This window comes from Kogia breviceps, chromosome 12 (assembly GCF_026419965.1).
Source record: "Kogia breviceps isolate mKogBre1 chromosome 12, mKogBre1 haplotype 1, whole genome shotgun sequence".
NCBI classification, from domain to species: Eukaryota; Metazoa; Chordata; class Mammalia; order Artiodactyla; family Physeteridae; genus Kogia; species Kogia breviceps.
The window spans coordinates 49,557,877-49,570,479 of record NC_081321.1 but is presented as its reverse complement, the minus strand read 5'-3'; the positions used below and the strand labels follow the sequence as shown (position 1 = coordinate 49,570,479).

General features: G+C 43.9%; 1 protein-coding gene across 2 annotated transcripts in view; it reads left to right on the top strand.

The window, feature by feature from the left end:
- PPM1H (protein phosphatase, Mg2+/Mn2+ dependent 1H) overlaps positions 1-11,478 on the top strand; it is a 266,407-nt gene extending 254,929 nt beyond the window's left edge. For both annotated transcript variants that reach the window (XM_059082213.2, XM_067009683.1), the window contains one exon: positions 6,640-11,478. In XM_059082213.2, coding sequence (XP_058938196.1) covers positions 6,640-6,787 — 148 coding nt within the window. In that variant the 3' untranslated portion in view covers positions 6,788-11,478. The remainder of the gene's footprint in view (positions 1-6,639) is intronic.
- Positions 11,479-12,603: the final 1,125 nt, after the last annotated feature.

The window sequence follows — 12,603 nt, the reverse complement described above, 5'->3', positions numbered from 1 at the left end:
AGCAATCATTTTCATTGTTACCAAACCAGACAGCCCTTATCAGGTAGAAATTGCAGGAGAACGAAATGGGGGAGAGGAGAAGCAGTCCTTTCTTTCCCTCCAGAGGAAATGTTTCTTCTTTTCCTCAGGCACCAGTCTTGATATAAAGCAACCTTAAAGGTGGTTTCCTGCCTGGGGTAAGATGGCGCTTGACTAAGGATGCTCATGAGTTCTAAAGTGTCCATCAGCCTGGCTGAGATTGGAGCTGGGGCAAAAAAACCTTCTCCTAAGAACTAGGTGTCTGGGGTTGTGTTGAGTTGATCAGCTTATGAGGAAAGATCCCCACAAGTGGCCTCATTTTACCTAAACAACATTTCATTTGTGACTTCATTTCAATACTGTGTCTCCTGTAGTATGGAGGAAACATCAGGAAACCAGTCCTAGAGTTCAGCTGCACTGTTCAGTTACTGCAAGCAGCATCTAATCAGTGCCCTTCAGTTGTCCGTGCAGACTGCTCTCTTACAGGGGGGACTTCACATTTGCACTCACTAGGGAAGCCTCGCAAAGAGAAGTCAGGTGGAGGAATCTGCGCTCCTGGCTAAAGTGTTGGAAGAAATGGTCCAAGGCATTCTCCCTAAGCTTCCCTCTCAGGTTGGGGCATCCTTCCTGCAGCACATGGATGATGGCAAGAACCGGATGAAACTGAGGTTCTGTGAGGAGGGGGTGGGTAGGCCCGCCACACAGGAAAGTGGGAGGCTAAACCTCACACCACACGTAGGGTGTGGGGATCCTAAGCCAAGAATCGCACCTAAAACATGTTCTAGAACTGGAAGAACCCATAATGTCCCCTGGTGGCGCAGTGGTTGAGAGTCTGCCTGCCAATGCAGAGGACATGGGTTTGTGTCCCGGTCCGGGAAGATCCCACATGACGCGGAGCAGCTAAGCCTGCGTGCCGCCAACTGCTGAGCCTGCACTCTAGAGCCTGTGAGCCACAACTACGGCATCCCGCGTGCCTAGAGCCCGTGCTCCGTAGCAAGAGAAGCCACTGCATTGAGAAGCCCGCCTACCGCAATGAAGAGTAGACCCCACTCGCCGCAACTAGAGAAGACCCATGCACAGCAACAGACCCAAAGCAGCCAAAAATAATAAATAAATCAAATAAATTTATTTTAAGAAAGTGAAACAGGACAGACTTCTCAACAAGAGAGGTCAGAAAAGATGAAATAATATGTCCAAACTGCTAAGGGAAAATAAGTCAGTCTAGAATTCTGTACCCGATAAAGCTTTGATCCAAGATTAAATGCAAAAATAAAGACTTCTGTGGCCCCAAAACTTGGTGAGTTTATCCCTCACAGACCATTGTTAAAAGCATTACTAAAAATGTACTTCAGCAGAAGGAAATCAAGTCCAGAAGAAAGGAATGGGCTTCGAAAAGCAAAGATGTTATTAGTATGTTGGTTTATATACATTATAATAATGACTTAATAGGAGTTTAAAAACAAGGCAAAATTAAAATACTGGGCAATAACATGACAGATGAAAAAGAAGGCATTCTAATATCTTTTTATTTTCTGGGGAAGGACACAAATATTGATTGACATATATTAAAAACCTAAGCATAGCTGCTAAAACAACAGAAATAATCACTTCTCAACTAGTAGAGAGAGGGAAAAGGTATTCAAGAAAGCAATCAAGCTGACAGAAATCAAGAAGAAAGGAAAGAAAAATAGAAAATACTAAATAAATTTTATGTATGTATGTATACGTATGTGTGAATGATGGCAAAAATAAATTCAGAATAGCGGTTTTTACAACAGGTTTAGCTTGAATCTTAGTAACTATAAAGGTGAGATTTAATTAGCCATCTACCAATAATGAAATACACTTTAAATAATACAAGGTTTAGAAGTCCTACAGTGCCTTGTGGAATTTATCATTGGTGAATATCAGGTTGAGAAGGCAGCACTGAAAACGACTATGAAATTTCCTACTTAAGAGACTGGGGATAGCATTAACTAAGGATGATAGATGAGAAAGTCCCACCTCGGCAGTGAAAGTAAGTTAACATTTATTGACTCTTCCTGAGTCCTAACTGGGGCCTACCAAGGAAAGTAAGAAGAGCTGTGCCATGTGTCATGGAAGCCCAGACATAGGAGAACTTGGAGTGTGCAGTGGTGTGGTGAGCAAACCAACCTCAACACCTCCCACCTCTGCAAACAAAAAGGAGAACTCAGAAGAAAAGACAGGAGATGTCAAGAATAAAGACGATGGCCAGAAGTACAGTATCTGTGCTGGAGAAAGGTCAAGTGGAATGAGCACGGAGAAGTGTAGGAGGCTGGATTAGCAGGGTATTGGGCCTACTGGTAAGAAATGACGGAAGAAAAAGGGAAGTAAGAAATTGAGGAAGCAAAAATGGGTCTTCTCTCTCTCAAGAGTTCACCTAAGGGAAGACAGAATGGATGACAGAGAGAAATGCAGGCTCAAGGGAAGTTATCTTGGCATGGGCAATAACCAGTTTTGAGAATAAAACCTTACTTTTCTAGAGCCCTTGTGTTTCCTGGGCAACCATCTTTTCTAAGTGACCTAATGCCGCTTTTTAAAATACCAAAGCTAATTTTGACCATTTTTTCAATACCCAAAGTCTCCAGCAATAGCAATATCAGGATGGTCTCTTGCCTTTTACTATGGATGATGCTCTTATGTGACTTAAATAAAATGAGGTAGGCACTGTTTTGATTTTAACTTTCTTTAATTGAAGTATACTTGATTTATAATATTGTGTTAGTTTCAGGTGTACAGCAAAGTGATTCAGTTTTAAATGTGTATTTTTCAGAATCTTTTCCATTATAGGTTATTACAAGATATTGAATATAGTTCCCTGTGCTACACAGTAAATCCTTGTTGTTTATCTATTTTATATATAGTAGTATGTATCTGTTAATCTCATAATCCTAATTTATCCCCTCCCCGCTTTCCCTTTTGGTAACCATAAGTTTGTTTGCTATGTCTGTGAGTCTGTTTCTGTTTTGTAAATAGATTCATTTGTATTATTTTTTTAGATTCCACATATAAGTGATATAATATTTGTCTTTCTCTGTCTGACTTTATTTAGTATGATATTCCCTAGGTTCATCCATGTTGCTGCAAGTGGCAATATTTCATTCTTTTTTATGGCTGAGTAATAGTCTATTGTGTGTGTGTATACACACACACAAACACACACACACCCCACATCTTCTTTATCCATTCATCTGTTAATGGGCACTTGGGTTGTTTCCATGTCTTGGCTGTTGTAAATAGTGCTGCTGTGAACACTGGGGTGCATGTATCTTTTCAAACTAGAGTTTTCATCTTTTCTGGACACATGCCCAGAAGTGGGATTGCCAGATCATGTGGTAGCTCTATTTTCAGTTTTGTTTTCTGGGTTTTTGTGTGTGTGTGTGTGGTATGCGGGCCTCTCGCTGTTGTGGCCTCTCCTGTTGCAGAGCACAGGCTCCAGACGCACAGGCTCAGTGGCCATGGCTCACGGGCCCAGCCGCTCCGGGGCACGAACCCGTGTCCCCTGCATCGGCAGGCAGACTCTCGACCACTGCACCACCAGGGAAGCCCTATTTTCAGCTTTTTTAAGGAACCTCCATACTGTTCTCCGTAGTAGCTATACCAATTTGCATTCCCACCAACAGTGTAGGAGGGTTCCTTTTCTCCACACTCTCTCCAGCATTCATCGTTTGTAGACTTTTTTAAAAAATTAATTTATTTAATTAATTTATTTTTGGCAGCGTTGGATCTTCACTGCTGCGTGCAGGCTTTCTCTAGTTGCAGTGAGAGGGGGCTACTCTTGGTTGTGGTGCGCATGCTTCTCTCGTTGCGGAGCATGGGCTCTAGATGCACCAGCTTCAGTAGTTGTGGTTCACGGGCTCTAGAGCACAGGCTTAGTAGTTGTGGTGCACAGGCTTCGTTGCTCCGCGGCATGTGGGATCTTCCTGGACCAGGGATCGGACCCATGTCCCCTGCATTGGCAGGCGGATTCTTAACCACTGCACTACCAGGGAAGTCCTGTTTGTAGACTTTTTGATGAAGGCCATTTTGGCCAGAGTGAGATGATACCTCATTGTAGTTTTTATTTGCATTTCTCTAATAATTAATGATGCTGAGCCTCTTTTCCTGTGCCTCTTGGCCATCTGCATGTCTTCTTTGGAGACATGTCTATTTAGGTCTTCTGCCCATTTTTTGATTGGGTTTTTTGTGTTCTTTTGATATTGAGATGTATGAGCTGTCTGTATATTTCGGACATTAAGCCTTTCATTTAACCTTGTTCTGATCTCAGCCATTGCCCCACGACCGCAGGACCTGTGATTTACCACAGAGACCGGTCCTGACTTCCTTCATCTGTTTTTTTTAACATCTTTAAGTAACTTCCTTTTGCTGCCAGCCATCTTTTCTCACTACTTGCCATAATCTTCTGTGTCTAGTTTGCTCATGAGCTGAGTTAAGGTGTGTTCAGCCCTGACAGATGAAATCTACTAATTAGTATATTGCCTCAGCCAGCTTTCTGAACTTGAAAGGCTAAGGTCTAGACCCTGGTCAATCACTAGGGTAATAAACATCAACTGATATTGATGGTAGCCTTTCCCTGTGAGGTTTTATCTCAGACGTACAATTCAATATAAACCCAAGAGTAACTTGGAGTGAGCATCTGAGAGCTCTTCTGAATATAGTATATGAGCGGCAGTTTGTGGATAAGGGGGCATGTATTTGGCTCTTTAGCCAAAGGCCTCTTTGGAGTCCTTTCTGTTTATTTCGTGATCTCAGCACAAAGAGAACCCTCAGAAGGGCTAACTGGTGGCATCTTCCCTCAAGTGTAACTTGAGATACCTCTGCCTCAAAACTGATAATTCTCTCAATAAGGAGAGAAAAAGGTGTCTCTCCTACTCACCTACCACCCATCCTCTAGGAGGAAAGTCACTTATATTGTATTAACTAAAATAGCCTCTCTCTGCCACCTTTAGTGTGTGCTACACTTCTCTCTGCCTGGGCTGTCTTAGTAGACTTGAGTCTCAAAGACTCTACAGCCTGGAATCTTAACAATCCTGAGATTATTTGCTACAGACCTTGTTCTTAAGTAATGTAACAATGGGGCTAGGTGCAGGTCTCTTTTATAACAGGAGAGTCCCTTAATCCATAAGGAGTTTTAACAGAAGAAATGCAAGAGGCTTCTGGTGTTCTGAATTCCATAACTCACAGTTCTGAAGGCAAGGCCGAGTGACATTCCAAGCAGGGAAAGGCCACAGTAACATCAGGGTGGTCTGTTGTTTAAGGTCCACAGGCTGGCTTTCAAGAGGCCTTTCTTACAGGGTGACATTTATTATCTTGGTGATTTACCAGAGGCTGGCTTTTAGCTTCTCAGGTTCAGAAACTGGTTTAATCAACACACAAAGAACAGATTCATTATCAGAGCTGGGCTCACCTTAACCAAGCTTTCATGATTGATCTGCAAACTGAAGGAATGCCAGTTGACGTTTATATGGAGAAATAGGACTGACGTTCTTAAAGTACAAATGACTAGCTCACTCTTTCTCTGTTGGCAGGCCACACAGGGAGGCAGATCATAATTAGAAGGTTATATGGTGAACATGAAGTCAAAATCAAGGGAAACTGTATATCCTGTGGCAGAAGCTAAGTGTCATCCATGGTCCTCACTAAATATGGTCCCACCAGTGGAACTAAATTTCTTTGAAATCCATTGGATAAGACTCTCTCTGCCTCAATCTGTATTTAGACAGACACCTGCCAATGTTTTTGTCTCTTGGTTTTAGGCCTCAAGGCTAACCTAGTCTACATACACCCAAATCACCTCCCACATTAGTCTTTTTCTACATTTTAATGCTTTCCATCCATTTATGGCATAGTCATTATTCGTCTTTGAGTTTATGCTCTCAGTCTCAGTGAGCAATCTTATTTTCTTAAGATTTCTTTAAATTTCTTAAATTCTTGGGGATCCCTCACTGTACTTACAGTGGTGAAGAGAAGAGTGTGGCACTGATGAGGGTGGATGGCATAGCTTGACCACACTGAGGTTTCCCAGTCATGTACCAATAAAACCTTCACCTTTTCACTATGCTCCTTTGCTACCTGTGCTATCATTAACATTTTTCTTTAAATCGACTCACTTTTTAAAAACAATTTATTTAGAAAGATTTACCCCTACCATAAGTGGAAAATGACCATCCTTTGTCCTAAAAGCAACGTGGCTCTAAATATAAACATTGGAAACAAAAGTTCTTATTTTTCGCATGTGCTTTTTTAGCTATACACTGTTTGCTGTAGAAAGCTCTGAGCCTGAGCAGATGTGTTAAAGATACACCAGCACTAAATGGGGACTCTCTTGTTGACATCAAAATTCTCAAAAGAGGACTGAAAAGCAGAACAATTTAGGAGGTTATTTATTGTATGTAGACTCTTGTCCATCTACCACCTAACTAGTAGTCTCACATTAGGCATCACACATTTGGGAAAAAGATGGCCTAAGTTTTTGTGACTTTAAGGGTGTTTGAAAACTGTTCATAACAGTTGTAGTGATGCCTCCTTCCCAGCCTCGCCTGACCCCCGATTCTGCCTGATGCCACGCTGACAGTCTCATTCCTGCTTTTCCCTGTACAGGTACACACTGGCGGCTCAGGACCTGGTGATGCGTGCCCGTGGCGTCCTGAAGGACAGAGGATGGCGGATATCCAATGACCGACTGGGCTCAGGAGACGACATCTCTGTATATGTCATTCCTTTAATACATGGAAACAAACTGTCATGAAAACAGCCCAGGGTTTTAGAAGGACAGAAGGGAAGAAAGTTGGGATGCCTCGAGGCAGGGCGAGGCTGGGAAGTACCCCAGCAGAGTTCCAGATGATGCCACCTCTTCCCTGCCCAGGTGGGAAGCTTGCTGCCGAAAGGCCTCTGGCTGAGCTTCAAGAGGACCCTCGGGTTTCAGTTTCATCTTTAGTAACAGGTCTGGATACTCAACAAGAGCAAAACATAAAGGCTGCTACTGAGTGTTGTGTTTCTGTCGGTTCCTTTCATAGGCCTCCTAGGTGGCCATTGCCCATTTGGGGACACATCCATCATATTTATTTTATCCAGAGAGCTGGGGCAGCCGTTTTCGGGTGTCACTGGCAGAAGACTCTTCAGCCTGCCAAGCTGCCAACTTCCCTACGGGTTAAAAGTGCTGCATTGGAGAGTTGGGGATCATGCGTCAGAAGATGTAAGCGCCCATCTTCTAGTAAGCCTGAGATTTATTTCAGGGAACACTATCTGTGTGTGTGTGTGTCTCTCTCTTTACTGTTTTTTGGTGCCGGTAGGGTGTGGCAGGGATTTTTTTTCTTTTTTGACATTCCTTGAATCTTAATTGTTTCCCTTCCATAGAACAGGCCTGGGACTTTCCAGGCCCCTGTCGAGGAATCTGTGTGTCCAAGTCCAGCCCAGACTGTCCCCATATCCCGTAGCCCACACCACCCAGGCCGCCATCTGGAGCGGTGCCCTGGCTGATGGAGTTGTCTTTGTTATGTAACAGTTTGTCCATAAGTTGCATTTTCTCACCAAATCAGTGTGTTTTCGTGGAAATATGGGTGTTCCTCTGTCATCTTCAAGGCGCCCCTGGTGTGGTTGAGGTCTCTCTGGGAGAGTCTGGATTTCGTTTCCGGAACGGTTGGCCCTCCCCCACCCACCGTGCCACAGGGGCAGACACAAAGCAGGGTTGAAGCGAGCAGTTTAAGAGGTTCCTTGTATCAGTTCACCACACCCCATCTGAGGACCACTCCTCCATGTGGATCCAGGTTCTGTGGACTGGGACTGTCCCCAAGCCCCCTCCAAATAACATATATTAAGGAGCAGAGTTCTGTCAAGAAGCGGCTGTCTCCTCCTCCCCATCATATCTGGGCAAAGCCTGCTCAGAGTGGCCATTTGATAAAAGTGACTTTGAATCAGGCTGACTGGTCATTCTCAGGCTGGGCACTCTGTTCCTTCTCCACGGAATCATGTCCCAGCCGCCCGAGGACTGAGGCCCCTGTTCCCACTGGCACCCCGCCTCTGGGTGTTCCTCACAAAAGCAGCAGCAGCAGAGTACGGGTCAGATCTACCTGGCGCTTCTCGGCCGGGAGGACTTGCAAAATAGATGTTTAGAAATCACTTTTGGGCAGACCAATTCTGGGCATGGGAAGCCTTATAGAGCAGTGTCCGGTCACTGAGCCTTCTCCATGCAGACCTCCTGTGGTAGCGTCACCATCTTGACTACTTTTTGTAATAAGACATGCTTCCCACCCCTTAAAGACAGGGGTCAGTGGTGTGACTCCCCCAGAAGGCTGGAGAGCCAGTTCCACTTCTCCTGTTTGTTCAATCCCTTCCCCAGAGGGGAGGACAGGAACCTTTCCTCTGGGATAGTGGATCGCCTGCGTTGACATTCTTGGAATGTAGATATTTTCTTAACGTCCTGGAGCCTTCCTGCTTCGGAATGTACTCATCCCACAGTGTGGAGGCAATGCCTGGTCCGGCAGGTGAAGTATGGCGGGAATTCACCCACCGAGTGTTTGCCAAGATGTTGTTTGGGAAGAACCGGACTTGCTGGTCCCCTGTCAGGAGCCATCATCATCTGATGGCTTCCCTTCTCCTTCAGGAAATCCTAGCCGCCCCCAGCGCCTCTGTGGGGAGAAGTCTGTGGGAAACCATTTGCTGCCCTGGCAGAACAGGATGCTCTGGGGAAACAGGCGGGCGCCCTACAGCAGTGCGGTCCGCTTTCCGTTGCTGCTCTGACTCTCAAAACCGCGTACGAATTCGGAAATGAGAAAGTTTTACAGCGAGGACTCTGAGCTGCCTTCTTTGGGAAGCTGTCCTCACAAGCACTCACCTCTTCCCCGTGTTCCCACTGCCTTTTCACTTCTTTTATGTCCTGGGCTTCTGTCTGGGCCCTACCTTGAGCTTCTCTGGTGTTACTCAAGGCAGCAGAGTCAGAGTTCGCATGTGCATATCATAGATGTCACGACACCTGGACTCAAGTCTCCTATTCATTTCCTGCCAAGGCATGTCTCAGCAAAAACTCTGGAAGCCCCTGATTCAATTTATCCTAAAGTCTTGAGTAGTTAGTCCTACTGGATTTAGTTAGAAAGGTGTCTAGTAATTTCTCCTCATAAGCCCCCTTGGGTGGAAAGATCTTAGTAGCAAGCTGAAGCCATGTTGCCAGTTTGGGGGATCGGAGGGAAACCACAAATGAGATGAATAAATCAAATGTGGAAAAATAATGATTTGTTAATGCCCATGGCAGGTCTGCCCAGCACTGATATTGCTCTGTGAATTGAGCTTACTCAGTTTTAGCCTTATTTTTTCCCCCTTGGAGCATTCCTGGAAAGGTCAAAAGGCAACACACTCAAAATTCTGCAGAACATATTTATACGTGTTTCTGTGATCTTGCGTATCTGACTTACAGTCAAGTCTGCTTGCCCTAGTAGCCTCAGAGGAAGTCTTATTTAATAAAACTTTTGATTTCCTAGTAAAGTCTTTACGGTTATCTGGGGGGGAGGGGTGTGGCCACTTCCTTTAATGAAAGCCTCTCTCAGTGCTAAATCTCTTTGCTGGACTGGCACTTGCTCTTCAGAGTATTTGGTGACACTCTTTTCCTTAAAGAGAGCAAACTCACACTCCATCCACACTGTGGCATTTTGTCAGGCAACACAGCCAAACCTGTGTTCTCTCAAAACCTGAAATCAGAGCGGTACCAGAACCAGAAAACTGGAGAGTGTGTTCTCCTGTGGTTGTGCTTGCCTAACGGCTGTTCTTACAGAGAGAACAGAGAAGTGAAAGTTGGGCGAGGCCAAGTACTCAGCTGTGTAATAGGACAGAGCTCCCAAAGTGGGAATTTGTTATTTTCCACAGTTTACAGTTTTGGGGAATTTGGGGTATTTAATTTTTTAATCCCTAGCAGTTTACCTCCATGAGGCTACATGAGGTCAGCTGTGCTCATTCTTTTTGTACTCTGCTAAGTATTCATTTACTTCTTGGAAAGAATCACAGCTGTCAGTAGATACTGGTGGGCAAGGATGAGAGTCCCAGTATCCAGAGTTGGCCTCAGATCTTGGCCATTCGGGCAGGGTTTTCAGTTCGCCAAGAGCACTAGCATGGAAACACTTGGAAAAAAATCTCACATCTTTACGACTCTGGTCTAACCTCCCTCCTCATCTGCCAATCAATTTTATTTATAAGGCCACGAGTAGTCAGTGGTTTTCTTTCCACCAGTCTGAGGATCTTACCTTTCCTTAAGCAGCCCAGCAGCTCTACTGTTTTCAGACTGAACGTGTTAAACTTTAATGAGATTCTATTTTTGGTAAGTTAATGCTATTGGGACACATGAAGAAAGCAGTGAGAGTCACTGTCTATGCAAAAACCCACCAGGCTGACCCTAAATGGTAGCAGATCTAAGAAAACAGTAAAACAGTATCTGGCCACCGGACAGAATTTTACATTAGGAACTTGGATTTTTGAAGACTTTCAGTTGCAGAGACATGTCACAGCCTGCACACCATAAGCCCCCCCAAGTGTACTTTGGTTCTGTGTGGGTGATGTGACTTATGTGCATACACTGGGATTTTTCAAGGGACACTACATGAGCAGCCCCACCTGCCTCTTCTGTAAGTACCGTGGTGGCTCTTTGTGGTTTGAGTGTCAGTCCAGGGAGTGCTGCTCTTTCTAGTCCACGTGATTTGTGTAAATAGCTTTAATTTTGCCTTTGCGTCTTAGATGTTTTGTTTGTGTAGCGACCAGGTAGACAGTGACCAAATGAGGCTTTAAATGTATTCTTTTTGGGCTTCCCTGGTGGCACGGTGGTTGAGTCTGCCTGCCGATGCAGGGGACACAGCTTCGTGCCCCGGTCTGGGAAGATCCCACATGCTGCAGAGTGGCTGGGCCCGTGAGCCATGGCTGCTGGGCCTGCGTGTCCGGAGCCTGTGCTCCGCAATGCGAGAGGCCACAGCATTGAGAGGCCCGCATACTGCAAAAAAAAAAAAAAAAAAAAAAAGTGTTGTTTTCCACTGTGATGTACTTGAAGGAGAATCTTGTGTCCTCCACTCTTCCAGTCTTCCATAGTATTTTGTGTTTGGGGTGTCCTGAGGTTACTCTATTACTCCTGTTTTGCCTCTACTTTCTTTGTTTCTTTTGGAAACCCAGGGAGGCCCACAGTCGAGATCATTTGTAAGGAATGTATCATGGTCTGGGTTTCCAAGAAAATACCCTACATACAGTGAATGAGAGGAATCTGCCTGAAAATGGTTTCAGAACCATGTACCTTTATGCTTTGTGATTGTGAAACCTTGACTTTTGTAACCCAAAAATGAAAACTGTTTAGTAAAGGGGATCTATTTTGTGTGTTTTGAAACTTAGGTGCAATGTTCCCTGGAAAAAGCTAAAGAAATGTATATGCTCAATGCCATTTTAAAATAAAATATTATACATATGTATATAAGACACCTTTAGCAAAACCTTTTTGTGTCATTTCGTTTAATTCACTAAGGAGTTTCTTCATACCAGGTAGTGGAATGAGTTGAGAGGGTCATGGCCTCATGGGGATTCATCAACTGTGAACAGACTCAAAAGAAAATCAGACGGGAATGGATGCCAACACTATAAATCTTCACAGGAATCAGCGGTAAAAGCTGTACATTTCACCAGTGCCTCTAGAACTACCATGGATATTACTCCCAAGAACTACTCCCAACAGGTAATTATTAGTATTATTTTTTTATTGAGGATAACTGACAAAGACAGCATTATATTAGTTTCAGGTGTATAGCATAACAATGCAGTGTGTACATATTGTGAAACGATCATCACATTAAGTCTAGAGAACATCCATCACCATACAGCATTACTAACTTTTTTTCCTTGTGATGAGAACTTTTAAGATTTACTCTCTCAGCAACTTTCAAGTATGCACTACAGTGTCATTAGCAAATACTATGCAATTATGGTATAGTCACCATGTTGTACATTACATTCCCAGAATTGATTTTTTATAAATGGAAGTCTGTACCCATTTCACCAACTCCCCACCCTGTGCCTCTAGCAACCACCAATCTGTTCTCTGTATCCATGAATTAGGTTTTTTAAAAATTAATTATTCAGGTTCCACATGTAAGTGAGATCATACAAGATTTGTCTCTCATAAGACATAGCATAATGACTTGGCATGATGCCCCGAAGGTCCAGCCGTGTTGTCACAAATGGCAAGATTTCATTCTTTATTATGGCTGAATACTATTCCATTATAGCTCCATCTCTATCCCTACCATCGATCTATCTATAAAAATACATACACACCACAGTCTCTTTATCCATTCATCCTCTGAGGGACATTTAGGTTGTTTCCATATCTGGGCTATTGTAAATAATGCTGCAGTGAACATGAGGGTACATATAACTTTTTAAATTAGTGTTTTTGTTTTCCTTGGAGAAATACCCAGAAATGGAATTGTGGGATCATATGGTAGTTCTATTTAATTTTTTGAGGAATCTCCATGCTGTTTTCCATAGTGGCTGCACCAATTTACATTCCCAACAACCTTTTTCCCCACATCCTGCTAACACTTATTA